Source organism: Athene noctua, chromosome 12 (assembly GCF_965140245.1).
Source record: "Athene noctua chromosome 12, bAthNoc1.hap1.1, whole genome shotgun sequence".
Taxonomy (NCBI): Eukaryota; Metazoa; Chordata; class Aves; order Strigiformes; family Strigidae; genus Athene; species Athene noctua.
Window position 1 is genome coordinate 18,275,442 of NC_134048.1, and position 27,631 is coordinate 18,303,072.

At 43.4% G+C, this 27,631-nt stretch overlaps 1 protein-coding gene across 6 annotated transcripts; it reads left to right on the top strand.

Annotated features, from left to right (window-relative positions):
- Positions 1-4,508: 4,508 nt before the first annotated feature.
- TBC1D9B (TBC1 domain family member 9B) lies at positions 4,509-27,199 on the top strand. 6 transcript variants are annotated; one of them, XM_074915682.1, is made up of 23 exons: positions 4,509-4,697; positions 7,200-7,310; positions 10,248-10,366; positions 11,410-11,638; positions 12,246-12,504; positions 13,130-13,337; positions 13,469-13,681; positions 13,874-14,035; positions 14,654-14,804; positions 15,207-15,421; positions 16,153-16,270; positions 16,997-17,282; positions 17,952-18,081; positions 19,237-19,335; positions 19,959-20,027; positions 20,796-21,036; positions 21,396-21,461; positions 21,616-21,687; positions 22,104-22,154; positions 22,340-22,354; positions 23,225-23,263; positions 23,701-23,807; positions 24,729-27,199. In XM_074915682.1, the coding sequence occupies exons 1-23, from the start codon at positions 4,580-4,582 to the stop codon at positions 25,419-25,421; spliced, it is 3,771 nt and encodes a 1,256-aa protein (XP_074771783.1). In that variant the 5' UTR covers positions 4,509-4,579; the 3' UTR covers positions 25,422-27,199. The 6 variants fall into 6 exon arrangements, with proteins under 6 accessions (XP_074771783.1, XP_074771781.1, XP_074771782.1 ...); XM_074915680.1 differs by lacking the exon at positions 22,340-22,354 and having other exon boundaries at positions 22,083-22,154; positions 23,216-23,263; XM_074915681.1 differs by lacking the exon at positions 22,340-22,354 and having other exon boundaries at positions 23,216-23,263.
- The last annotated feature ends 432 nt before the right edge of the window (positions 27,200-27,631 follow it).

The window sequence follows — 27,631 nt, forward strand, 5'->3', positions numbered from 1 at the left end:
CACTCATGTAAAACAGTGCAAAGGCTTGGGAGAGCCAAGAGCTTTACCAGCTACTGAAAAGCTGAGGGAGGTCTGCAGGAGGCAAGAGTCATGATGGGACTCTGGGACTTGTTTAGCCCAATTTAGCTTTGAGATAATGCCTCAGTCATAGGTTATGAGCTGAAGGATGAAGGCACCAGGGTTGAGCTGAAGTTCAGGAAGCTCTGCAGCCTGATTAGTGGGGAGTGAGCTGACTTAATTGTTAAAAATACATTTTTTTTTCCTTAGCTAATAGTAATCTGTTTTTTACAAAAGACAGTAGCACAGCAGTGCACAAACCAAGGCATGGCGGGGCAAATAGCATCGAGGCTGCTGCCAGCCCTGCGGGGTGGGGAGAGAAGGGCAGGAGGGCTCAGGGCAGGGACCCCAGGAAACACCTTGAACTTCGCAAGTGAAGCTTTCACTCCTTTTTCACCCTGTGTTACACATTCATATGTGACCTAATTTTCCAACCTGACCCGTGCAGAAGAGTGCGTGATGTGCCATGACAGCTTGCATATGTTTTGTTATATTGAAAGATATCTTCACTTTTTCATTTCCCTGCACCGCAGGGTGCTGCCATAAGGGCAGCCTGTGCTCCAGCACGCTGGGTGGAAACCACTGAGCAGAGAAGGGGGTGAGAGAGGGAAAGATGCTCCAGTTCTGGGGAAAATCGGGAGAAAGGTAGACTCTACATCGGCATGTTGATGCTCGTTTCTGCTTTCCAAAGACTCTCCAAAGTCTTTGAAATAATCAAGAAAAAAAGTGGTACCCCCCACAACCCTTCTTAGTGGGATGCAGTGGCAAGAGCGGGGCTCTGGCTGGTGTTTTGCTCCTGGTGTGGGGCCACAGAGCCGCATAACCCCCAGTCGGTGATATCCTGACCTGATGGCCGAAGCCCCAAGCTCACAGGGGCCCGTCAGTTTTACCTGGTGCTTGCGAAGTGCTTTGGTGGAGTGAAAACTGCTCTCATGAGCCTTTGTAAAGCAGCACTTGTCAACACCTTTTTATCTGGTCCATTGTTTGATCCATTCATCTACTTTTTTTAAAAGCTTGTAACGTTCCCAAACACTCTTAATTTTCCTGAATTAATCTCTGCCCTTCTACCCCATCAATTACCACCAGTTTTCTCCTCCTTCCGAGAGCTGGGTGAAGGTCCCCATTGTGCAGGCACTGCCATCCACCCAGCCTCCATCATGTTTTTCATCACTGTGCTGTCACCGTGCTGGCCAGCCCCTCGAAGGGCATTCATTGCTCCAAACCAGCATCGTGGTCCGTGGGAGCGTGGAGGTTCTCAGCCAAATCAGGCTGTGTGGGACGTGGGCTGTTACTGTGGGGTGCTTGTTCTGTGGATCCCTACATGGAGCATCCTTCTGCTCCTCAGCCCTCTAGCCTCAAGGAGATGCCCAGATGTAGAGAGATGGATGTGTAGGTTGTGCAATAATGTCTGAATATTTATTCTTTTTATGGCAATAATGTCCAGGGTCTCTAAAGTAAAAAGTTAAATAAGTATTAATATTCCTGTGAAGTAAGAAGTACACAGGGTTTTATTGAAAGTTGAAGCTATTTAGAGTGATTGCATTGGAAGGCTGAGCTAGTAACATGTAACATGAGCTAGTGTCACACAGCTGGGACTGGGGTTTTGCAGCCCAAAAATCTGTTGGACGTGCAAGTGAAGGCTCCCTCGTTCCTGCCAGGCACGGGCTATTCCCTCCTCCACTTGCATCCACCCGCAGCTCACTGCGGCCAAGCCCCTCAGGAGCAAGAAGCTTTTTAATCTTTGTCCTGACCTCAGCTGCGTGTGTTTGCTGCGTCATTTGCTTTTTTTTTTTTTTTTTTTTGCTGCTTCCCGCCCAGCGTGCTCCGGGGATCCCCTTTGCTTGGCTCTGACTTGGTCTTCAGCTGCCCAAACCCCTTGGGGGGGACCAAGAGCCGTTAATTCCCAACAGAGCGTTTCTGCTGGGTTGTGGTAACGGCCTCGGATCACCAGATTTGCTCTCCATCTGCCGTGCTTGTGTCTGTAACACCCTCTGGCTGTCTCGAGCAGCAAAGGCTGATCCACTGGGAGGATCTTACAGAAAACAGCTCAGCTCAGCAAACCCTCCCGTGCTCCAGGACAGGAAAGTTTGGGTTTGAAAATAAAGTTGACGCTCTTTGCTGCTTTCAATCCAGGGATGTTTAATTGGATGTTGGGGGCTCTTAAAGCAAAGCTCCTGTTTGCAGATTCGTGCAGTTCCTGCATTGCAGCTGGCAAGGCAGCGTCCCAGCCCGTTGCCTGACAGGGCTCGCTTTGTGTTTGCACTGAAAGGTCTACATGAAGCCTTCTCGGTTGCCACCACATCAGCAGGTAGACTTTTTCCACCCTGTTAAGTCTAGACTTAACTCCCAGCACTGGTAAGATTCATCGCACTAGTCCTGTAAAAGGGAACTAACCTTTCTGAGCAAACTGAGTGATAGCATCGCTCCTCTGCTTACCCAGTCAGCCCTGCTGCAGTTTGCAAGTAGATGTTAAATACTAAAAGCTTCTCTGTACGACCGTGCCTATTCGGGATCACCTGCTTGAGGCCATGGATAACTATGCACAGAATCCACCAAAACAGGATCATTTTATCCCAGCAGAGAGGGGACGCTCCAGCCTTTGGGCTTGGGAAACTGCAACAAACAAACAAAAGAGAGATTTGTGTGCGTGTAAAATGAAAAGTCTGTTTCAGCTGTCTTGCTTCAAGGTGGACCACACCGGTTTGACCACATAACCTAAAAACTCCAGCAAGTCCCAGGGGTCTGGCCAAGCGATGGGGACGCTGCGGGGACACAGGCGCGGCGGGCGGTGCGGTGCCCTCCCAACAATCAGATCTATCCAGCCCTTGTGAAATTGTAGCTTGACAGCAGCAGAACTTCTTGACATGTTTTGATGTAAGTATAACACTGTATTGTAGTTACGTGGTATATGCCAATATGTTAATAGTGTATACCGATTAGTTAGGGTTTGCTAATGTACTACATTTCAATAAAAAGCAATTTAAAAATACAGAGTTTGTGAGCTTGGTGTCTCAAACTACAGGAGGATGAGAGCATCGCCTGGTGACTCCGAGACCCTCCAGTGTGTGTGTGTATATATATATATCTTAGAGGACAGTGTGGAACAACATTGTCAAAAGATCCATTTTCAGAGAATATTTTTTCCAACTCTGCAATAAATGTTGTTTTATTTTGCTATACTAGTACCTAGAAATCTCAAGCCATTAAAGGCCGCGTGGTTCAAAGTGGCTTATAGAATATACAGGAGACACTAATCCACTTTCCCACAGCGTTTGCCACCTGAAAGGTGGCACGGAGTGAGCAGGAACAGAGAGTAACACAGAGAAGGATCCTTCAGCATCTTCTCCCAGTGCTCGAACCCTTCCCGCAGCACATCCAGCCTTCAGCCATGCCATCAGGATGAAGGCAGAGCCTTTGAAAGCTCAGCCAGCTGACAAATATTTATATAACAGTAGTGTACAAAGGCTCCAGCTGGGATTAGGGCACTGCACTGACACAGAAGATAGATCATCCCGGGGTTAAAGGATTTATAGCCTAAAGAAAACACGGCATTCCCGCCTTTCTGGGAGCTGGGCGGTTAAGCACAGAGATGGCAGATGTCAATGCGTTCTGCTGCTGTAACACTTTTAGAGTTTGCAGGGAGACTCTCTAATGGTTATTAAAGGAAGACAAGCAGTTCACTGAGTTACTGGGAAGCTGTTCTGCAGCCAAGACGTGAGAAGGAACCGCATATCCTGCTCTCCTGTTTGCTGCAAAGACTGTCCTTGGACTTTATCACAAGCCCCGTGTGGGCTCCAGAGCTGCAAAACAAGGGCGAAAACGATGCTGGCACCCTGTCCTGGCAGGGCGTGGGCTGGCTTGCTGAGGCCGAGAGGCTGGTGGTGCCTGGCAGTGCGTGTACTTCACAGCAAAAAGGGGAAATGAATTCCTGTCTCCCCAACGGGGAGGTGAAGGCATCACCAGCCCAGGTGGGAGAGCTGGATGCGTCCACGCTGTGCAGGGGGCTGGAGCCTGCAGACGATGGCAGCAGTTTGAAGGAGGCAGCAAAGCTTCTCTGGGCGCCCTCTGCCAACAAACCACTGTGTGTACAACGGGAGGGAGCATTTAAATAGTATCATTTAGCTCATGGCAGCTTCAGTGGGTCCCGCGGAAGATTTTTCATTTGCCTGATGTTTTACTCTATAAGCACCTTACTCTCATCAAACTGGAGCCGCTCTGGCAAAGGTCCTTTCAGTGCAGGGTGCCCCCGAGAGGCCGAGGCGGGGACCCTCTCTGCAGAGCGCGGTCCAGAGAGCGGGGCACTAGCCGCCCACCGCCCGAGCGGGGCCCGAACGTGCGGCCTCGCCGCTGCGGAGCCGCGTCCCTGCCTCCCGCGCCACGGCGGCGGGCTGGCCCCGCCCGGCCGCAGGGAGCGCGCGTTGCCGCCAGGGGGCGCTGCGGGCGCGGCCCCGTGACCCGCCGGCGCGTCCGCCCGCTCCCGCCGCGCCCAGCCCGCGCCGCCGGGCCCCGCCGTCCCGCCGCGATGTGGCTGGGGCCCGAGGAGGTGCTGCTGGCCGGCGCGCTGTGGGTCACGGAGCGGGCCAACCCCTTCTTCTTGCTCCAGCGCCGGCGGGGACACGGCAAAGGGGGCGGCCTCACGGGTGAGGCGCGGCGGGGCTGAGGGGAGGCTCCGGCCCGGCCCGGCCGCCGCGGGGCCGGCGCTGCGCGGGCAGCGGGAGGAGAGGCGGAGGGGGGGGGGTCCTGCCGCGCCGCCGTGTCCCCGCAGGGCCCGGGGCGGGAGGGGGCTGAGGGGCCGCCGCGGGTCCCGCGTCAGGGCGGGGCGGGAGCTGCCCGCCTCGGTACGGCGGCGGCTGCGGGGCTGGAGCTGGCGGGGGGGCCCCGGCGAGAGGAGACAGGCCCCGCCGCCTGAGCTCAGCCCGTTCCGCCTCTTCTCCTCGCTGCGTGTAGCCCCCCCCGACAGCCCCCGGGGTGCCCTCGGTCCGCTGTGGCCGCGCCGTGCCCCGGTTGCCCCCGGACCCGCGCCTGCTGCCGCCCGGCGGGGTCTGTGCAGCGCCGAGCACTGCGGGGGGGGTGGGGGGGGTGTGAGGCCTCCCCAGCGGTGCGGCTGCAGGGGAGGACAGATCACTGTGACAGGAGTGGCTGGGCTGATCTCCCCTTGTCAAAAATGGCTTCTTTGGCAGACTCGTATTGCCTTGAATTATTGGGGTGTTTCTGTCTTTTTTTTTGTTGGTTTGGGTTTTCAAGATTTAGAGGATGAAAGACGTTGGTTTTAATTAGTATCTGTACGAAAACTGTGCTGTGCTTGGGCAGGGACTGAAGTTATGCAAAAATGTATGTCCGATAGCCACGTTTGGTGGCACAAACTGTTAACATAACTGTGACCAAGGCACAATGCTAACAACAACAAAATTCCCCTCACTGTTCAAACACCCCGTTTATGTGCAAAATGCTTACAGATATGTAAATAACAAAAACGTGCTTTTTTACAATTATGCACAACCAGTTTCATGTGTTAGCCCTTTTAACCACATACACTAACCACAGAAATGATGCCGCTGATAAACATCCTTGACGTATTTCATCTTTTCACAATGTTCAAAATTATTTTAAATTACTCGTCGATGTAACAAAACTCGTGTAATTTTGCATGTAGACATGTAATTGTATTCTGGAATTTCCCAGGGTTTTACAAAAAGAAATTACACTTTGTGCTATTCTGGAAACATTTAAACAGATTGATTCTTAAATGGTTGAGGCTTTGAGGCAGTTTATTTCTTGAGCTAGTTTAGGTTAGCGAGAGAGTCTTCTTCAGAGCTCCTACATGTTGAAAGCCACATGTTATCCTTAAGGAGCTGTACAACTGCAAGTTGACATTTTAGAGTGTAGATATTCAGCCAAGCTAGAAAGGTGTTTTAAGTTGCTGCCGTACTCACGTTCTTAGACATGTCTTGTTACTGGTCCGTATGTCAGTATTTGCCACATTCATGTTATAGGAAGTATTCAAAATGACTTTTGAATCCATGTTCAGCCTAAAACTGTACACAAGAAACCTGGAGCCAAAACCAAGATCCTGCTGTGATAGATACATACGTATTTGTTTTAAGGCTTACCAGATGTGCTTGCTATGGATGGTGTTTCTCTTAAAGTATGATCAGTGGTATATTCCTAATCTATTACTTGCTTTTGGATAGCCAAGAGAGAGGCGAGGAAGCAGTGTGTTTCATGATAATGAATGAGATACAGATGAGTATGGTTTACTCAGACTTCCCCAAACCATAGGGAGGAGAGCAGGGAACTGAGCCTGGACCTCCCCTATTTGGGAGGCAGATCCAGAGGCACAACCATGCTTCCTCTCCAAGTTCTAGAAAACTTTTATTGATCATGAGGATGTTGCAAAATTAATTGGCATTAAAGATGCTCGAGTACATTATCTAGAATAATAAAGCAAAGTATCATCTTAGATACTTGATTTATCTAGTAAATAGACTTAATTGAAATAAATTGATTTGCTTTACAGAGGTTGGTGGCTGTCAGCATTTATTCTGGAAGTGCCTTCTTTTTTATTTAATAGCATGAAAAATATTTTAGCTTCTGTATTACTAAATTTTGATTCTCTGCCTTCTTTTTCTGTTAAATCAAAGTACTTCTAGAAACGTCACTGAAACCTGTGAGTACCAGATTTTTCAAGAGCTATTTGATTCCAGTTCGGGTTAGTTCTCTTGCCTACTATTTGCATGGGTGATGCTGAAAGGTATAGCATTGAAAACTCTTCTTGGTTTTAGTTGAGTAGGCTTAAAAATCACTATTAGCAACAGAAACCCCACAGAGGAAAATACATTTCATTCTTATTAGAAAACTCTCCTAGGAAGGCGGAGGATTATAATGAGGTTTAGTAGGCATTTAATTGCCATCTAAACTTTATCCATTACCAGTGGGATTGGCTGTAGTTGTTTTATAAGCAATTTGCTTGAAGTGACTGGATGTATGTCTCCATTTTCTCAGCCAGGTGCTGTTGCTCTTCCATCACAGCATACATAACATGAACATCAGGGGTTTTCTGTAGTGTTGATCCTGTATTTGTACTTAACCCAATTTTTCGTTTGGAATTACATTGTTTTAATTTCTCTCTCTTTGCCTCCCAGGTCTTCTTGTGGGAACGTTAGATGTGGTTTTAGATTCCAGTGCCAGAGTTGCCCCATACCGTATTCTGCACCAGACTCAGGACTCTCAAGTGTATTGGGCTGTGGCGTGTGGTATGTATTGATGTGACTCTTGTCGGGGACCGGATTTGTGTTACTCTGTTGTCTTTTTGGTTCAGATGATCAGTTATCCCGCATAGGCGTATTCTGTGACTGCTCAGGAAACTTTCTAGAGCTTCTGGTGGGGTAGTGGAAGATGCCAGAAATGACAAAACTTCTCAGTGTTGTTTAAACTGTAGTTTAGGAACTTAAGGCTCTGTAAAAACTTCTGTTTCTGCAGATGTTATGAATTTTCTTTCTTCCAAGGTGTATCTGTTTGCAAGGTCATAGTGAGATTGTTCAGAGAAAAAAAAACGTGATGATAAGATTGCTAAGGGATGGTGATGTCAAAACCTGCTTACCAGGAACACGGTACAAGATGGGAACGTGTAAGGTCATTCAAAGTGCCAAACACTCTTTGGGGAATCTCTTTACTGTCTTGATCCAATTTACTTTTCTTCCGCTATTTCTGGCCTGTAATAGATGTGTAGATACACTGTATCTGTAAAATACATTACAATAATATTTTTTAAAAACATCAAGAATCCTTGGCCTCTTTTACTTGAGAAATGTAACTGCTGTATTAGAATATCATGGTACAACCTTCTAGTAGCTGGTGGTGAACTTTGATTAAGGCTTTAGGCCCTACTGGTTGCTAAAGAGAAAGTATCTTCAGGCGTATTTGTTAGACCAACTCTGTTTGTAATAAGACTTTTCACTTCTCACTTTGTGCTTGAGACATAAAATCTGAGCATGAAGTAATTGTTTGTTAAGCCCACAGACGTTGATGTCTTGTTTTCCCTGCTCCCATTTTCTCTCCAGGCAACCAACACAGTATTCTCCCTTGCAGAGCTACTTAAATTCTGCACAGGAGAGGTTTGGAAGTTGCTGTGGTTAACAAAAACTCAGTTGCCCTTTTAAGGAAGGCAGAGGCAGAGAGGAAGAAAGAAAACAAAATGGCAGGCTAGAAACTGCACAGAAAAAAGCAGACTATTTAGTGGCCACATACAGTGCATATATGAAATTTTATAGTGTCTTGACACTAAATGAGTGTGTTATTTTTTTGTACTGTTTCAACAGTGGTTTAGTTGATATCCTGCATATCTCAGTTATTTTAAAGTAATGCAGCATGGGAAAATGGAATGGGCTATATAACAACCAAATGGGGTTGGATAAATTATTATACTGGAGTAAATATATTGTCTTCATCCATAGTATTTTTTAAATCATATCTGGTTTTCATTTTACTGTCAAAGTAAGAGTACTGGCATTCACTTAAAGTTACAAAATATATATGGCTCTCTAGTTGAAAAATGTGTATCTTTTATTTATGATTTACCATGTGTAAATACTAGTGGGCAGTATTTGGGTCATGCATGCAGCTTCAGCGTTTCTGCTTTGTTCTTACATCTCTCTTTGTAGGAATTGTAGAATTTTACTCCTTCACGTCATGTCATTCTAACGTTGTTCCAAGAAAGACATCAGTTATTGGGGCCTGGCTTATTTTAGCAATTTGTCTGCTGTCATTTGATGAGAGATGGACCTCATGAAACAAAACAGAATGCTGTTCCCCTGCTGTTGTTGCTGGACCTGGGGGTTTTTTCCACAGCTGGAGCATTGTATAATTGATAATTATGTGCCCTTAAAATAAGCCATTTTGTATTACTTAGAATTGTTTATGCTGTAAAAACATTGTCAGATGACTAGGATAGATGTCAAGCAAACTTACACACACAAACTCAAATTCAGTCCTTTGAGACAAGACAGCCTACTTGCTTCTAGTTTTTTGTTTCAGGTCCTGGAGATATTTTTGCTTATGAAACCACAGATTAGTTGGCATTGGGTTTTGTGGTTAGGTGTCCAGCTACAAATACATGAAGACTATTTCATTGCTGAAGCTGCCTCTTAAAAAAAAAAAAAAAAAAAGAAGTCAGGTAGAGCAATAGCTTTAGGGAACTGCTTGTGTTGTCTGCTGCTTGCTTTTCCATCATTAACCACATGTAGGGGTCTAATGTACTCACAGAGAAATCGAGTAGTGGGAGGCAGCATGCTGTTAGCATTTTTAGATATCCCACTCCTTTTGTATGAAACTTCAGAAGATGGATTTATCAGAATTTGGCAAAGAGAAACTTACAAGTCTTTGACTTGTATTTAAAGAGATTTCTTTTCATCTGCATTTAACAATGTTTCTTATCTTGTTAAAAAAAAGTATTGCTTTTTTTATTTATTCTGCACTTTTTTTTCTGTCTACAAGAGAACATAGTGATAGCTACCAGTAGAGACAAAGAAATCTTTTAGTAAACATAAATCTTTGAGATAATTAATGGCAACTAACTAAGGCAACTTTCTATGGAAAAGTTCTTTAAATTGGTTACCCAGTGAAGCTTATCCTTTGTGAACTGTTGTAGACTGCATGGCTAAAGGCAACTAACTGTTTGATAAAGTTTGCTGAGAAGTTTTTACTGAAGAAAACAAAGAACTTTCTGATGTGAATATTTTAGTTGCTTTTTGTTTTGGAATTGCATGCTCTCTGCTGACCATAGCCCATGGAAAATGAAACCTCTTTTTAGGTGTAAAAACTTCAGTTGTTCTGAAATGTCAAGGTTCTTCTGAAAGTTAGTGATTTTTGTTCTAGATACCAGGAAGTAAGAGAGCACTTCTTGTCTGGAACATAAGAATGCTTTTTGTCTGGGAAAAAAGCTGCTTGGTGTGCACTGGCAGATAGAATGATCTGTTGGTAGTGTGCTGATTGTCCTTGGTGGCATATTTCATTCGAAACATAATGTTGGTGTACATAAAATATTCTTGATATGTTTGATAGTTGGTGTGTTTGATTTGTCATCATCACTGCTTGGTAATTATTAGTTTCCTGCCATGAACTTGGAGGAGAAAAGGCCTTGTTCTAATTTCTTTTTTCTTTGCTCTTTCCATCATCTCTCACCCTTCAATTAGGATCATCTCGTAAGGAGATCACAAAGCATTGGGAATGGCTGGAGAATAACTTACTGCAGACTCTATCCATCTTTGATAATGAAGAAGACATCACTACCTTCGTCAAGGGCAAGATACACGTAAGCGACATGTTTCCCTGAAGCACTTCCAGATCCTGAGAAAGAATGGGGAGGTGGTTTGAAGAATTTCTTACCCTTGGAGGGAGCAAGAGCTCCATCGCAAAACTTCTCTCTTCTCCCTCTTCAGACATACATACGTTTGGAATTGTCATGGGCTGCATCATGTTACAGTCACAACACTAGACAAATGTATTTGGGAGGGGAAAGGTTATGAGCAGTAGGTCTCAAGGAACAACCTGCTTAGGATGCTCCTACTAATTAAAATATAACACCTCTTTAAAATCCTGTTGATTATACCTTTGATGCAGAGAGAATGTTTAATGAGGGTTCATCCAGCAACAAATACAGGAGAGAGAATTCTAGTTTGTGAGCAATGTACTTGCCCTGCCACGATGGCCTAAAAGGCATCTAGGTTTTGAAGGAACTGCGCCCCACTTCTACTGACTTCTGAGTCAGACGAGTGTTTCTGCTTGTTGTACTGTTAACACGCTTCAGATTCCCAGCCCACAAATCCTCCAGAGTAGAAACTTCCATAGTTTTTTACTGAACAGCAACAATTTGAGTCTTTTCCGGTATTTCAGTCAGATTCTTTGTATTTTCTTTGTGCGTGTCTGTGTGTGAGAGAGATCGTGGTAATTTTTTTTGTCCTTCTGGCCAGTCAAGATCTGACAGACTGCAGAGTTCTGCCCTCCTGGCAGATGATCTTCTTCCTGTTGAAGAAGCAAGTTTGCAAATGAAAAAGACTTCCGTTCTCCTGCAGGGTGTTCAGACTGTTACCAGGCCAGCTGTGAGGAACACAGTCAAACGTTAAAACATGAATGGTGCTGCATGCATTAAGGGGTCGATCCCAGACTCCCAGACTATCCGACTGCTCTTTCTGCATGTCTTTACTGTTTCTCTAATGTGACAGAAGTGATAACCGCTGTGTCGTGTTTCTTCTTTCTGTCTTCCGGATTGCCGCTGTGACCTTGTGCTGTGTATTATGTCTGTCAGCAGGCATGTTCCCTTCCATTTCTTCTCTCTCTCCTCCCATGCCCTTTCAGGGAATTATTGCTGAAGAGAACAAGAATGAGCAGCCCCAGAGTGAAGAGGATCCAGGTAAATTCAAAGAGGCCGAACTGAAGATGCGGAAGCAGTTTGGGATGCCTGAGGTGGAGAAGTTGGTCAATTACTATTCCTGCAGCTACTGGAAGGGCCGTGTACCCAGGCAGGGTTGGCTGTACCTCACCGTCAATCACCTCTGTTTCTATTCCTTCCTGCTGGGCAAAGAGGGTGAGTTATAAGCCTGCTAGTTGTCTCTGTCATTTCCCATGATCTTTTTGATGCAATTGATCTTTAGTATGAGCTTTTTTTAAGCTGACAGGTTTTTCCCTCTTAGGAATCCTCTGAGCGCTAGCTCAACATGTAGATCGGTCTTTGCTCTCATAGGCACTGCAGTGATGTTTAGACTGAATGCCTGAGTCATTTTGCAAAACATTTCTCAGGTTGTACAAGTACACCTGAAGTTTTACTTCAGCTGGATTAGAGAACCAGGCAATACTTTCACCTTGGTGAGGTTTATTTGGAACCACCTCCAGGACCCAGTATTGAATTCCTGAGTCGAAAACTAATTGGCTGGAAAAAAAGAATGAAAACTTGACTAACTGTAGTTGAAAGCATTTACTGAATGGGAGATAGTCTTTTTGGAGCTGTTTATTTCTAATTTAATTAATCCTAAAGATTATTTCCAAGTATTTTTGGAGAACCCAGTAAAAGTATGAAGAAGTAAGAGGGGAAAAGTGCTGCTACATTGAGAGCTTACTGGCTGCTTCAGCTTCATTTCTGATTGTTGTTTTGCCTTGACTTGTAATAGTTTGGGTTTTTTTCATTTTTTTCCCAGTTACACTGGTGATCCAGTGGGTAGATGTAACCCAACTAGAAAAAAACGCTACACTGCTGTTCCCTGAGTGCATTAAAGTAAGCACAAGAGACAGTGAACTGTATTTTTCCATGTTTCTCAACATCAACGAGACGTTCAAGCTGATGGAGCAGTTAGCTAACATTGCTATGCGGCAGCTATTGGATAATGAGAGCTTCCTACAGGACAAGTCCCTCCCGAAGCCCAGGAAGCCTCTTAAGAACATCTCTGCATTAAAAAGGTATATGTTTCCAGCAGTGAGACAAGAAGACAGATGACAGGGGATTGTAATAATAAATCTGTGCTACTGGGGTTTTCTCACTCTAGGGGCTGCATCACTTATTTCAGTCATTAGCTCTCTGTCTATTCTTTTTTTTTCCATCCCAAATTGGTACTGAATTCGCACACACCCTCATGTCTTTCTCATGGATGACTAGGCACTGTCAGAATTTTCAATTAGAAACTGTTGAAAATCCTGTTTTTAAAAAAAAAAAGTGAAAGAATATTACATCAGCCCCTTTTTCTGAAGTTGAAGATTTATAAAAATTAATATACATTTGTATTGTAATAAATCCTCCTGCTGGGGACTGTTCTCTGCAGTTTCAGAATCCGATGTAATATTTAAGTTTTGCAGATGCACTTGCATATTTTATCTTGTATTGCAGGACATACGTTGTCAGTGAAGCATGTCTGAAGGCTGAAAGAGGAGTCAGATAAGGGGTGGCATCTCAGTTAGAGAAATGAATGCTAAGAATACACAGCACAGTCTGAAGGTTGTGATTGGAATGAACACTTAACATTAGTGTTGAAGTGTTTTTTTTCAAGTGAGAAAAAACCTCTGGGGACTACTCTTTACTTTTCCCCAGAGACCTGGATGCTCGAGCCAAGAATGAGTGCTACCGTGCCACTTTCCGCTTGCCCAAGGATGAATGCCTGGATGGACATACAGACTGTACCTTGTGGACACCATTCAACAAGATGCATATTCCTGGCCAGATGTTTGTTTCCAACAATTACATCTGTTTTGCCAGCAAGGCAGAGGAGGCCTGTCATCTCATCATTCCTCTCAGAGAGGTGGGGATTTCTTAGCTGTATATTAAGACTACAGGCCTTCCTTGTCTTCTGTGTGCTTCTATCTTCTGTGCAGTGCTTTATAGATAATGGAGAATCTGCTAGATCCAAATGGCCCTTGTCTTTTCTTCTAGGTGACAATAGTTGAGAAAGCAGATAGTTCCAGTGTCTTGCCCAGCCCTCTGTCCATCAGCACTAAAAGTAAAATGACCTTCTTCTTTGCCAATCTGAAAGACCGAGATTTCTTAGTACAGAGAATCTCTGACTTCTTGCAGAGAACGCCATCCAAGAAACCATGCAGCAGCGACAGGGAATGGAAGTGGAATTTGGCTGATCCTGGCTGCGAGGTACTAAGGAAATAGCTGGGAGAAGCATTTGTACTAAGGAAATAGCTGGGAGAAGCATTTGTCACTTTTCAGAGTAATGCTCCTTACAGTGTGTTCACGGTGCTCCTTACCAACAAATGCTGTCTCTTTGTTAGACAGTTAGCAGAGGAGAGACGCTGCCTGAGCTCAGATGCTTTATGTTCTGTTCTTCAGGAGGTTCCAGAGTTGCCTTCCAGCAGCCCACTTGCAGTGAGCCCCACGTCTGCTCTCAGCAATCGACCTGGCAACTTTAGTGCCGGGGAAGTGCCAACAGCCTCGCAGGGACTGCTCAAACTCTTCAGAAGAAATTCCGAGGAGCTCTTGGGATCCAAAGGGGTAAATAATATTTTAACTTAAAACAATTAACTCTAAATAGTTTGTAGTAGGTTGCAGATTTCCTGTACTGCTCTAAGAATGAAAATGCATTTTACCCCTGGTCGGTCCTGCAGTATCGCTGCTGTGTCTGTCACAGTGGTAGTGCTGCACAGATGTAACCTGAGCATCAGTTTACTTTATCAGTACTGAGATACCTGAGATACTTGACTAGAGGCTGAGAAATGGTGTTACCGTGCTTCTGGGATATAAATTCATGTCTGTGAAGAGCTACTTTTCTTCAGATCAAGAAAGCAGAGCACTGGTATCTCTGTTTACTAGTTAATTGTCTTAGACCATGGTTCTTCCTGCATTTGTGTAGTGATTTTTTCAAGATGTAATGCCACTGCACAGCCCATGTCAGTGTTGTAAAGACTTAACTTTAGGCAAGGTCAGAACTGATTCAGAACAGTGTAGGTTAGCATACACCCTTTTATTCAGCAGGAGCAAGAAACGCTTTAAATGTCAAATGGCATTTCTCTTGTGAAGTGTAGGCCTGAGTATACCCAAAAATCGCTTGTCCTACAAACATAAAAATGCATTAATTTCCTAAAATAAATGGCCATATTTGTTCCTGTGAAGGCAAAGGAGAAGATGAAGGAAGAGTCTTGGAACATTCATTTCTTCGAATATGGGCGAGGGATGTGTATGTATCGCACTGCCAAGACTAGGGAGCTGGTGCAAAAAGGAATCCCAGAGAATCTTCGTGGAGAGCTGTGGCTCCTTTTTTCGGGTATGATGTTGTGCTAGATACTTTGACAGCTAGCAGGAATAAGCTTTCTGCACATCTCAAAGGAAAAGGTATAAATCTTAGCTCATTTCAGAAGCCATTAATCACAGGTTGATTCCACCGGCATGATACTTCATGGTGTTTCTGCCAAAAAATGCAGTGATTGCGTTCCTGACATTACTTTCTTTATGAGCGTAGTAGCTCTTTGGCCTCCTTTGTCTGCGTTTCAGTGTTGGGACCTAGACTGTAACATGATGATTTAACAATGAGTTGATTAATATACTTTCATATCTGTAGTTGATGAGTACATGTAGTGCTTCCTGGCTGCCTCATCTCTGAAACTGGGGGCATAAAATCTGTATTCCAAAGCTCAAGAGGTAAAGCAGTATTTGTTTGTCATTACAGGGGCTTGGAACGAGATGGTGACTCATCCTGGTTACTATGCAGATCTTGTGGAAAAGTCAATGGGAAAGTACAACCTTGCTACAGAGGAAATAGAGAGAGATCTGCACCGTTCTATGCCAGAACATCCTGCCTTCCAGAATGAGCTGGGAATTGCTGCCCTCCGGAGAGTCTTAACAGCTTATGCATTCAGAAATCCAACAATTGGGTACTGTCAGGTAAGAAAGAAGTCTTAGACTTGTTAGTCCTACACAGTGACCGTGATTGACTTGAATTTTTTCTGTGGTTTTTTGTTCAGTTTCAAGCTTTTCCTTCATGCTGTCCATCTGGTAGTGTGAGAGTAGGAAAAAAGTGGTTATGTTGCAAGATCTCTTTGGATACAGCATTTAAATAGTCTTTGCATGTTTCTGTGAGGTGCAGTGACAGAGTCTTTTACTAGTTTTCCTGCTAGAGCTTCTCCTGGTTGAGCAAAAACATCTTCTGGTTTCATTAAAAAGAGCAATTAAATTGAATAAGTGATGATGCACATGAGCAGTATATTGAAAATGAAGCCAGTTGCTTGTTTGTGAAACAATTCAGTGGTAATTCAGATTCATTTCCTATGTTGCTCTGGTATTAGAGGTTCTTATTATGTTGTTCTGTTACAACCAAATTGTTACAAAGCTTTTTATGAAGACTTTGAAAATTATACTTAATCACATCAACTAATGAAAGTGCTTGACAAAAAGTAGTTTTATTATTTGCTGCCCCACAGAGGAACTGAAACAGGAAGGTGAATTGGCTTAAAGTCCTCTATTGACTCAGATACCAGTAAAAGCTGGAAATAGTTGTGACTCTTAGTGACAGTTTTGTTGTAGTCATGCTTTTTAAGTTTAGATGGCCTGTAATGATAGGGTTTTCATGAACATCTTCATGTTTTTCTCCTCTGTTTGACTCTGCTGGCTCGTAGGCCATGAACATTGTTACGTCAGTACTGTTGCTATACTGCAATGAGGAAGAGGCTTTCTGGCTCCTGGTGGCTTTATGTGAGCGGATGTTGCCAGATTACTACAACACGAGAGTAGTGGGTGAGTTTTCATCAAATTCCTGCTGGAGCCTGGATTTTCAGCTACCAGCATCTCAGTTCCACCAGCATCTCTCAGGAACAATTTGTTGTTCAGAATGAATGAAATGTGATGCCTTTTAAAGATGATGAAGCACAACCCTATTCCCTTTAAAGTTGCAGGTGTGTGATGGAGACGTAGGAAGAGACACTACAGGCTACCAAGGTAGTAGTACTACCTTGTAGTAACAAGGAAGATGAAGTCACTAAAAACTGGTAGCAGGAGGGACCATTAGCAGTAAGGAGGCATATCTAGAAGAAAATTATTGGGTTATTTTTTACCCAATCTGAATGATGTATTAAATCTTTGGAATAGGCTTCCAGGAAAGGTTAGTGAAAGCACTGTTTCATGGGCTTTTAAAGTTGGTCTGTATAAAAGAGTAAATTTTGATGTAAATACCATAATATCAGTAATCCTCCACCCCTCCTTTCAGGGAGAATGCAGAGATCAATGAGAGATTCTACTTCTGCATGCTCTGCAATGTAGGAATAGTCTTTATCTTAATATGTTGTTTTTACTGAGAACAGGGAACAAATCTAAATAAATGTGTTGATTTTAGTTCTGATGTTAAGAGGCTTATATGAAATTCAAGTGAACTCACACCGTTTTGTTTAATAATTGATTAGCTTGGGTATAGTGCTGTGATACCACCAGTTTGAGTTCTACTGTTGGTTTTGTTTGTTTTCCCAGGTGCGTTGGTGGACCAAGGCATCTTTGAAGAACTTACACGAGAGTATCTTCCACAGCTGTCAGAAAAGATGCAGGACCTAGGAGTGATTTCCACCATATCCCTTTCCTGGTTTCTCACCCTCTTTCTCAGTGTCATGCCCTTTGAGAGTGCTGTGGTCATTGTCGACTGTTTTTTCTATGAAGGAATCAAGTTTATCTTGCAGGTGTCATTGGCCATACTTGATGCAAACATGGAGAAGCTCTTACAGTGCTGTGATGAAGGCGAAGCCATGACCATTCTGGGCAGGTACCATTCATTGTTCTTACCTATAATTGAATAATAATGGTACTCTTCTAGTCATCTTCTCCTTCTATGTAATTCCATTACATAGCAGGTCACAGATAACACTCTAGGAAAAAACATGAGTTCCAGAGAGGTTTCCTGTTACTTTCTACAACAGCTGAAATTAATTTTTGGCTCAAGTATGGAGGAATCCCATATTTCTGCAGTTGTTTGCTTTGCAGCATAATACATTCCTGCATCTCAGTTTGAATACAAACTCTAAAGGGTTGTTTATCCAAAATTCACAGAAAAATTATAATTTAGTATTAAGAACACATCCTGGCAGGAATCGCCTTCTGGAAACATAAAACTTTATCATGCAGGTATCTCCCAAGTCTAATAAATGTTAGATTTTCTTGTTTGAAATGTGAATCTCTTCTATGTGCAGCAAGATCTTAGCTTACGATTAAAAGCCCACTTTAAAAAAGAGTAGGTACCCCCAAAATAGGGTGAAAATCAACTTTACTTCAGATACATTGAGGGTAGCATTGCAGGTTAGATGGGGAAAATTAAATCTTCCTACATGTTTAGATTAATGATACAAAGAAATTGGGAATGATGCATTTAGGATATTACTTCTTTTCCTGAACACTAATCCTGAAGTCTTGCATCTGTTCTGTTATTTCCCCACAGATATTTGGACAACGTAGTTAACAGACAGAGTGTCTCTCCCCCTATCCCCCACTTGCACGCCTTACTGACAAGTGGAGATGACCCACCACTTGAAATCGACATCTTTGAACTCATCAAAACATCTTATGAGGTAAGGTTCTGGCTTAGCTTTTGCCCAAGAAATTTTTTGTCTACTAACATCCAGTTTTATACTTTGTGCAGCCAAAATCTGAACAGTTTTCATAGCTTGAGGTGCTTAAGGAGTGCAGGCTCGAGCCATTAATCCACCTGTTTGGTATGAGTAGAGCCTAACACTGTTGGCTATTGCAGAGTCTCCCAACACCAGTGGAGACTAAAATGAAGACTGCAAATAATTACAAACGAGAGATTCTTTCCTGCTTTGCCAAAACAGTCTTCATTCTTACTCCTATTTGAGGATTGTCAGTGCTAGGGATTTGGGGATGGAAATTTGGGGTAAAAATTGAGGTGTACTGCAGAAACATGGAAGCATGCCAGTTCATGTGCCCCGGAATCCTGTTCTATGATCCACATTGCAGTAGTAGGAAGGTGACCCGAGAATGGTGCCAGTGCTGTTGAAATACCTCTGCACTGGTGGAGGCGTACCTCATTATTCATATTGAGAATAAACTCAGAAGAAATGGGTACCTGAATGATGGAAAAAACACAGGCAAGAGAACTGGTGTTTGACTGTTCTGCTCTGCTCTGGTGAATGTGGATTCGTTTCACTTTTTATCTCCTGTTTTTCATCCTGTCCCCCTCCAAGGTACTTACAGTCAGGCAGCTATCATTCTGCTGGGTATTTTGTTTGTTTCTTCAAATCTGCCATCTCTGTTCTTGGTTTCTTCTACAAAAGAATGTCACCAAATTCATCTTGCTTGTCTGACTTAGAAGAAATGCCTCTTAACTTTGGTGTTTCTAGCTGAATCTCATACAGGTCCTAGAGAAAAACAGGGCTGGAAGGAATGACAACCTGTCTATTCCCTTATCTCTGCCACAGTACAGGATCTGTATTTCTGTCAGTCCTGACAGATGCTTTTTCAGCTGTTCTTTAGAAACCTCTGATGTTGGATTTCTCATGAATTCTGCATGACTTGTCTTGCAGGACAGGAGTGAATTGGGAATAGAGCTCAAGTTTTTTCTCATCTTCATGCTGCTGATAAAAGGCTTCTCAGGGTTTTAGATCATCTCCGAGGGGATAGTACACTTGTTAAAGAACATGTAATTGAATGGGGGTTGTTCTTTCTTTAGGAGATGATGTTGACCTGGTCTGCTTCCTTTCTTGTAGAAATTTAGCAATCTGAAGGCAGATGACATTGAACAAATGCGTTTTAAACAAAGGCTGAAAGTGATCCAGTCTCTGGAGGATACAGCCAAGAAGAGTGTGGTATGTGACCCCCAGATGGAATGAGCCACCAAATGGCGTATTAATGGAATGTGTTTTGCTATAAGCATCTAGAAAGGTTGTGCTGTAGCAGACCCAGTTTTAAGTGACTTAAAGAATTGCATTTCATGTGAAAAGGATTTACTGACTGGAATAATTGTTTTCCTGCTATTTAGGGAGTATGCTAGCACATTAGGGAATTTTACAGAAGGATTCATGGTCGAAGGGGAGTATCCTTATCTATTGCAGTTATCTCCCATGTCCTAGGTAGAGAACCTCATCCATGTGTTTCTTTCGCTGTTGTTTTTCAATGCATCTTAGTCAAGCATCTGCAGATAAAAACAAGAGGGAGGGGCTGCACAGTCAGGTCTGCACAAACAGGAAATAAGTGGCATAGTTTTTTCTAGCTGATCGAAATGTCCACAGTTTCTGTTGACCAGAAACTGTTCCACTGACCTGTAATCCATAGCACAATGGGAAGTATTAGAATGGTTATGTTTTCCCTCCTATCCTGTGTCATATCTCCTTGCACTTCTCTTCCATGTTACATAGATTTTTCAGTGAGTTGTATTTGATTTTTCTAGCTCTGAAACAGTTTTTTCACTCTGTTTTCTCCCTAACTGTAGGTCCGAGCTGTGTCTGGTGACATTGGTTTCTCTATTGAAGAACTAGAGGAGCTGTACGTAGTGTTCAAGGTAAGAAACTAGAACAAGGAAGAATGTCTTCTGACACAGAGGAAACAAATATCAAAATAAACTGAAATGGAAGCAATGGCTTTGCTCTGATTCTTAATCCAACCTGTCAGAAACAGATGTGGCATTCTGTTATACATGGTGCCAGTAAGACTGGCTCTATTACTGTCAGGTTTATTAATTTTTCTTCCCCCAGACAGCCAAAACACGTTCACAGTATTTGAATGATACTTTTTCAGAAAGAGATTTTGGAGTCAATGGGAAGGAATGTCACATAGCACCCAGAACGGGGACCTAGGGTAGACTGTACCTCAGGTTTTATTTTCAGATTTGCCACTGACTTGTACTTAAGTGCTTCTGTCAATGTATGTATTTTTAAAAGAGTGATATTACCCAGCTGCATTTACCAGCGTCACCGCAATCTCAGTTGCACTGTGTTGTAGACCCAGAAGGAGAGGCTTAGTTCTAAAACCTGCATGTTCCCTTTGCAGTAAAGCCTGAGTGTCATTTCATTCAAACCTGAAATCATGTTTTTTGTATTTTTCACTTGAAATTGTCCTTTGTGCTTTTAGTGAAATTCCTGTCTCTTCCTTCATTTCATCTTATTTTGTAGTGAAGTAATGCTAGGAATAATGGGGGAGGTAAACAGTGTGTCCTGAAATATCTTTTCTTTGCTTATTCAATGTTGTTCTTGAGCTACGACAAAGTCTCCACTCCGGTGGATTGTTGTAGTGCAGTATAATATGACCTGTTAATCCTTTCCCTCCAAAGGCAAAGTATCTGATGAGCTGCTACTGGGGAAACAACCGTGCTGCCGCTGCCCGCCGCGACCAGAGTTTACCCTACCTGGAGCAGTACCGCATAGACATGGAGCAGTTCAGAGAGCTGTTCATCAGCCTGACCCCCTGGTCCTGTGGCGCACACACGCCTGTGCTAGCAGGGCGTTTGTTCCGGCTTCTGGATGAGAACAGGGATTCTCTCATTAACTTCAAGGAGTTTGTGACAGGGATGAGTAAGTGCTGCTATGGGAGATGGTAGAATACTGCAAAAAATGTTTCTGTTGTTTTCCGAGCAGAGAACTGAAAGGAGATAGTGGTGCTGGCGCTACCATGAGGGGGGGTTGCCAGCTTTACAGGAAGCCTCAGGCAGAACAGAAAATGTCTTTATGCTGCCAGGCAGTCTTCTGTTGGGGGAAACGATAGGTAGCAAACCAACAAGATGCAGCTTTGCTGTGGATATCTTTACTGCTTCTGCGTGCAGTTAGCGTTTCCTCATCGCATGTGAACTCATTCTGTTTTGAGCCTGTAAGCAGAGGGTGATTTTTTTATCCTAAGTGCAATTATTCTTAATAGTTTTTTTTTTTCTTCACAGGTGGGATGTACCATGGTGACCTCACTGAAAAACTCAAAGTACTTTACAAACTGCATCTGCCTCCCGGTGAGTGATTGCTTCTGCGTACTGCTACTATTGAGCTGGTGGTCTGTTCTGACGTGATTGAAAAGGAATGCCTCATGAATTTTGCTAATGAAGTGGGTGATACTGCTGTTCAGGTAGCTTAAAGATGTTAACACTTGCTTTTTTGTAAATACAGCTCTGAATCCAGAGGAGACAGAGTCTGCTTTGGAGGCCACAAGTTATTTCACAGAGGATGTTACAACAGAAGGTAATGCAACACTGCTGCCTTTACCTCTCAGTTTAGGCAGGAATTGCAGCATAAATCCATGTGCTGTGAACAGTGACTTTGTGCAAGCCATGGTCTCATGCTGGCAGCACGTTAAGATTTCCAGTGTGTTTGAGTTCACAGTTTTTGTTGCATAATGGGAAGGAAGTTTGGAGTTTAAACTCCTTGGTGTCCATTTCATGGAGCTCATGGCACGCTCTGAAGTACAGTCACAGACTGCTGAGGAGGAGCAGTGTGCTTTTACCAGCCCCTGTCTCCCACCATGATTTAGGTTTTTCATGCAAGTCTCATTGTCTCTCTCTTGTTTTTGTTTCCTTCTCTGTGTCTGTCTATGTCTGGCCTTTTCTTCTGTTCTATCTGGGATATTGTCTCCTCAACCCCTTTTTCTGCTGCCCAAGTATCTCCTTTTGTCTCAGAGCTGGATTTCTGCCTACACTGTGAGTCTCAAGGTCAGTCCATGGATTATGTGCATGCATTGAGCATGGCCATAATGCTGGTATCTGCCAGCACCAGTGTGCTGTTTTAAATACTCTGAAGTTGTTGCTGCTGCTCCTCTGTCATAACACTCCCACTATGAATAAAGTGTTATAAGTAATGAGATATCTTGCATTATATTTTACCTATTGAGTTTCAGCCTTGGTCAAAATAGGTTTTGTCCAGCTTCTCTCTGTGTAATTTATCTCATCCTAGAAACCAGTGGGCAGAAAATATGCTCAGGGCAGAGCATGGGGGGTGCTGGGCTTCCTGGCCTGGGTAGATGATACCTGTGCCTACTCCACAGTTCTTCTAATTTAAAGGAATAAGGATGCATACCACCAAATTGCAAAGCTGTTAGTAGACTAATGTACTGTATTTCTTAAAACACTATTTTAGGGATTGTAAAATAGGAGGTTAAAGTATGTCAGCTGTGTTAAATGTTTACCAAAATGTAGTAATGCTCAAAAAAAAAAAAAATCTGAGTAAGTACAAGGGGTAGTTGTGCTGTTTGGTGCTACGTGGCTAATTTAGCAGTCTGAGTTGAACCAAGACTTCCTAAATAGTCTATAGGGAACCAGAAGTGAAGTCTGTAGTTAGACTCTGCAAATTACTCCTACAGTGTCAGTTCAGTCAGTGAGTAATAATCACGTATGTGCTCAGCAGTGGTTTGGGTTTTTGTCCCATTCATTATCTTGCTTTGGATAACTGAACTTCTTGGTCTTTAAGCCATCACATTGCTTAACTGTCTTTCATATCTGTGTCTCACCCTTTCTTTTAAGAGTTCTGCCCTCTACCTTAGCTCTTGAACCCCCTTTTTCGCTGTGGCTTTTTATTCAGTTCATCCCATCAGTCTCTTGCTTCCATCCTGTTCTGTTCATTCCTCCAAACATGACATGGGAGTGTGAGATCTAACTTCTATTAAATATATTCTTGTAAGATTTTAATTTGTGTATGAGTCGCCTTAGGTTCATCATGTGTTGTATTGCTGAAAATCAGCTAATTATTATTCTTCCATCATTCCATAATTTTTTAGAAACCCAAGAAGATAAAGGAAGGAGAAATGAGAATGGTCCAGAAAAAGGTAATTTCATCATAAATAGACCACATTCTAGTCTTGTCTCTCTCATATTCTGAACTGTTCATTGTCTGTTGCTGTATGAAGGAGATCTTTCAAAGTGTCCCTTGTGGATAGAGGTAAAGTGGGATATGATCTGGGAAATAGAACTCTTATGCCTCACTGCTCTGACTCTTTTACATACCAGATCATAACATTTGTAAATCATGTTTGGTAAGTTGTTAACTTGTAGAGTTCATTTATGAGAAGTCAAGCTGATGCAGAAGTATTAAAATCTTTGCTCTACTGAGCTGGATCATAAACCAGCGGAAAACAATGCAGCCTCCCTGGTGGATGCTTTCCTGAACTGTCAATAAAATCTGCTTCCAGCATGATTTTTGTTGGCACAGCATTCACTTTTTCAGTGAACTGCCTGACAGCAGTGGCTTGTTCTTACCTTGCAGAGGAGAAAGGTACTAGTCCACAGGACTACAGATACTACCTAAGAATGTGGGCCAAGGAAAAAGAGTCCAAGAAGGAAACCATTAAAGATCTCCCCAAAATGAGCCAGGTAAGAAGTGAATCTGAAGGTTTCCAGTTAGATGACTGACAGTTTAATGGGAATTCAGCAGTATGTGCAGCTCTTTTGACAGCATATTCAGTCCTTGCCTGTAGATTGCCCTGCTGTTCTGGTCTGGTGAGCTTTAGAAGCCTCTAATTCCGCATGTTTATGTTGAATTCCTCAGTGGACATGGACAAACTGTTTTGTTTCCACCAGTCAAATCTATTTGATTCTCTCTGCCTCTCAGACCAGTTTTTCCTATAAGAACTACAACCTGTGTTTTCTCTCCAGAGCAGTATGTTTCAAATATGCCATCAGTCATATAAACTTGTTTGGCTTTTTCGGTTTTGCACTGCCTCAAGTTACAGTTGCTTGGTGGAGAGCAAAGAATGTGGTTACAGGAAAGAGAGTCTGATGACTGGTGTGATCTTTTCTGTCTCTAATTTCCTTGATGGGTGCTACTTAAACTAGTTTGGAAATGCTTAGAAGCTGACCACAGAAGAGTAGCAGGACAGAAGTAAAACTTTAGGTGTTCTCAGATGTGAATATGGGACTACTTTCTTCATCTGTCAGAAAAAAAAACTCACCACTGTTAAATTGCTAGCTGTGTCTCAGTTTATCCACTATGGCAGAGAGAGGAGATTTTGCCTGTATTGAACTGTTCTGAATTAGTACAGTAAGTTGGCACTTGGTGGGGAGGCAGATAAACAAGGAGTCAGTCAACATGGTGCCTGTTGCTTCATCTCAAGGAGCATCTGGATGATGCTCTTAGTCATAAGTTTTGTTTTAAGTAGTCCTACAAGGAGCAGAGAGTTGGACTCAGTCCTTATGGGTCCCTTCCAGCTTGAGATATTCTGTGATTCTGTGATCTGCCACTGTCCATTTTTTTCAGCGTGAAATATGATTTTTTTTGGTCTTTGCATTTTAAAGGAACAATTCATAGAGTTATGCAAGACCCTTTACAACATGTTCAGTGAGGACCCGGTGGAGCAAGAGCTGTACCATGCAATTGCCACTGTAGCCAGTCTCCTTCTGCGAATTGGGGAGGTTGGAAAAAAATTCTCCAACAAGCCCATGAGGAAGTCTGAGGACTACAAAGCAAACAATACCCAAGATCCTGTGAGTGAAGAGGAGTCACCAACATCTGAACAGAGTCAGAATTCAGCAGTGGAGCAGCAACCCCAAGCTGACCATGAGGACAAAACCTGCGGAGATGCTCAGCCTGAAAAAACACAGCAGGAGAACCAAACTCCAGGAGATGTGTCAGGGGAAGGACAAGGCTCTCCTTTACAGCTGCTATCAGATGATGAAACCAAAGATGATATGTCCATGTCTTCCTACTCCATGGTCAGCACAGGCTCCCTGCAGTGTGAAGACATTGCAGATGACACGGTCCTGGTTGGTTGTGAAGGCAGTAGTTCAGCTGCCAGGTATGGTAGTACCATTGACACTGACTGGTCTATCTCCTTTGAGCAGATCCTAGCTTCCATGCTGACGGAAACAGCCCTTGTCAACTACTTTGAGAAAAAGGTCAACATTCTGCAGAAGATCAAAGATCAGAAGAAGGTAGAGAGGCAGTTCAGTTCATCCAGTGACTATGAACTTTCCTCTGTGTCAGGGTGAACTCAAGAAAGCAGGAATTGTCTTTGGAAGATAAAACAGGGAGATAACATGGCAGATGGCAGGATGGGTTGGTATTTTGTATTTGGGGGGGGGGTGTTGTTTAATCAGAGACCAGTAACTACACAATTACAATAGTTTCGAGTCATTAAGGGGCTTCTGACAGTGACTGTTTTGTGTAGGTGCTTCTTTGGCCACTTTGGCTGACAGAATTAGATTTACATTCTCGAGAGCAACTAGAACCTAATAGCCCCTGACATATAGAATTACCACCATAAATTATGCATGTCTGCCTTTTGCTCTCTTTTATTTTAATGAAGTTTTATTTCAGACGGTAACTGCTCCTTGCCTACCCTTGTTTGCTGTAGGTTCCTGGGTAACTTGCACAGCAGATGCAGCCTGGCTTGAAACCATGTTCACCTCTGGCTGCCAATCTGAGAGCTAATGCAGTGTAGTCAAGTGCTATAGGACCCCGACCTATAAATAGTCTCGTAAGTTCTTCAGTGCTGTTCTGTGACTCAGCAGCTATGATGCAAATGTGCCCCACTGCTCCCAGCACCCTAAGATCTAAACACAGCCATTTCGCAGATCTGCAGGTTTCTTTCAGATGCGATTTGGCATTTTTGTAGTGTATCATCACTTTCTTTCTCCTTCAGCATTCAGACAAATCTGATTTTCTAGCATTTGCTTTTCTAATTCTTTGAAAGCCATTGTTTTTAGTTTGTCTGGGAAGCCACAAGCTCCTTGACTTCAGTGCAGAAGTAATACTAAGTCAATCAATGGGCTCATGATGGTTATAATGAGGGAATAAGTTCCTAAATTGGTTGGTGAGTCAGCCTCAGCATTACAGGGCAGTGGCACACTGGTCTGCTGGACTTTCCCTGTCAGTAAACATTCATTTTCTCTTGCTGATTCTCCATTTTTAGTAATGGGTCTGATTTTTAGGAGGGCTCCTAAGAATACTCTAATCAGTCAGCCCTCACAAATTCTTGGGGCAGGAAGATGTGCAGGAGTGTTGTGCCACCTGCAGCCGCTCAGTGTGTCCTTTCTGAACATCTCCTGTACCAAGAGTCTACCAGTGGATGTGCTCCTAGAAAGTGCCACACATCGAAGGGCATTTATACCTAAAGAGGAAGAATTCAAAGCAGTGTGACCCTCTGCCATCAGCCCATTATGGGAAACCTCAATAGACTAGATCTCTTTCCAGTTAGAGACAAAATAACTGTGAGACCAAGTGACTTCTCTTTTAAATCAATTAAGACCAGAAGAAACTAAAGAGTTAGCTTTCTGGTAGCAGGGCCTGTGTGCCAAGGAAGGAGAATGAATGCTGTTCCTACAGATAACTTCATCTCACTACGCAGGCATCTGCCCTGCAGGGCCGGAGCGAGAGCTGCTGCTGCTTGGCAAGAGCAGACCTCACGCTGAAGGCGAGGTTTGCTACAGCTTTTGGCTGGCATTTGGACTGTAAAGGACGGGAAGGACACGTACAGTTGGATGGTCCCATTTAACACTACTTGGTGTGTTACTCAGTGTTAATTCCTCCTCGTGACATTCTCTGTATGTATTCACAGCTGGTACATATTTCTTATTTCTCTGCCTCCTCTGTCCTGTATCACTGGGGAGCAGCCATTAGTAAAACTGCTTTTACTAATTATTCAGTAATTTATTGTAATTTTTTAAAAGTACAAATAATACATGTGATTTTACACTGTCAGTCTGTCTTACCTGTCATGTACTCAATAAATGAACCAGAATCCTGTAGGCTGGTTTGACTGCCTTTATTTCTCTGAGCTCATGGAATATTGCTTGTTTTGTCCATGGTGGTTATCTAAAACAGGAAATTTGGTGTGACTGGGGTTGGGCTCCCTCCCTCCCTCCCTTTCTCTATCTCTCTCCTTTCTTTTTCTCTCTTTGTCTCTTCTCCCCCCCATTCTCTCTTCTCCCCCCCATTCTCTCTTCTCCCCCCCATTCTCTCTCTCCCTCTCTTTTTATTATTTTTTCTTTTCTCCCGTTCCCCCCCCTTTGGTTCCTCCCTTCTTTTTTTAATTATTATCGGTATATTTTTATGTAACACGGACTGTCAGGTAGGTTATGCAGGTGCAGGCACAAAATGTTTTCCCTCCTGGGCGGTTACTTACGTTAAACAAACACACATCCCAGCCACCCTCGCAGCCCTCGGTTCTACCGGCTGCCAGCGCTGCCTGAAGCCCGTC

Bases quoted from the DNA above. Each gene is read 5' to 3' on its own strand.
- TBC1D9B (XM_074915680.1), top strand. From the start codon at position 4,580: ATGTGGCTGGGGCCCGAGGAGGTGCTGCTGGCCGGCGCGCTGTGGGTC. The intron at 11,639-12,245 runs GTGAGTTATAAG...TTTTTTTCCCAG, and splicing joins CTTCCTGCTGGGCAAAGAGG to TTACACTGGTGATCCAGTGG. The intron at 16,271-16,996 runs GTGAGTTTTCAT...TTGTTTTCCCAG, and splicing joins CTACAACACGAGAGTAGTGG to GTGCGTTGGTGGACCAAGGC.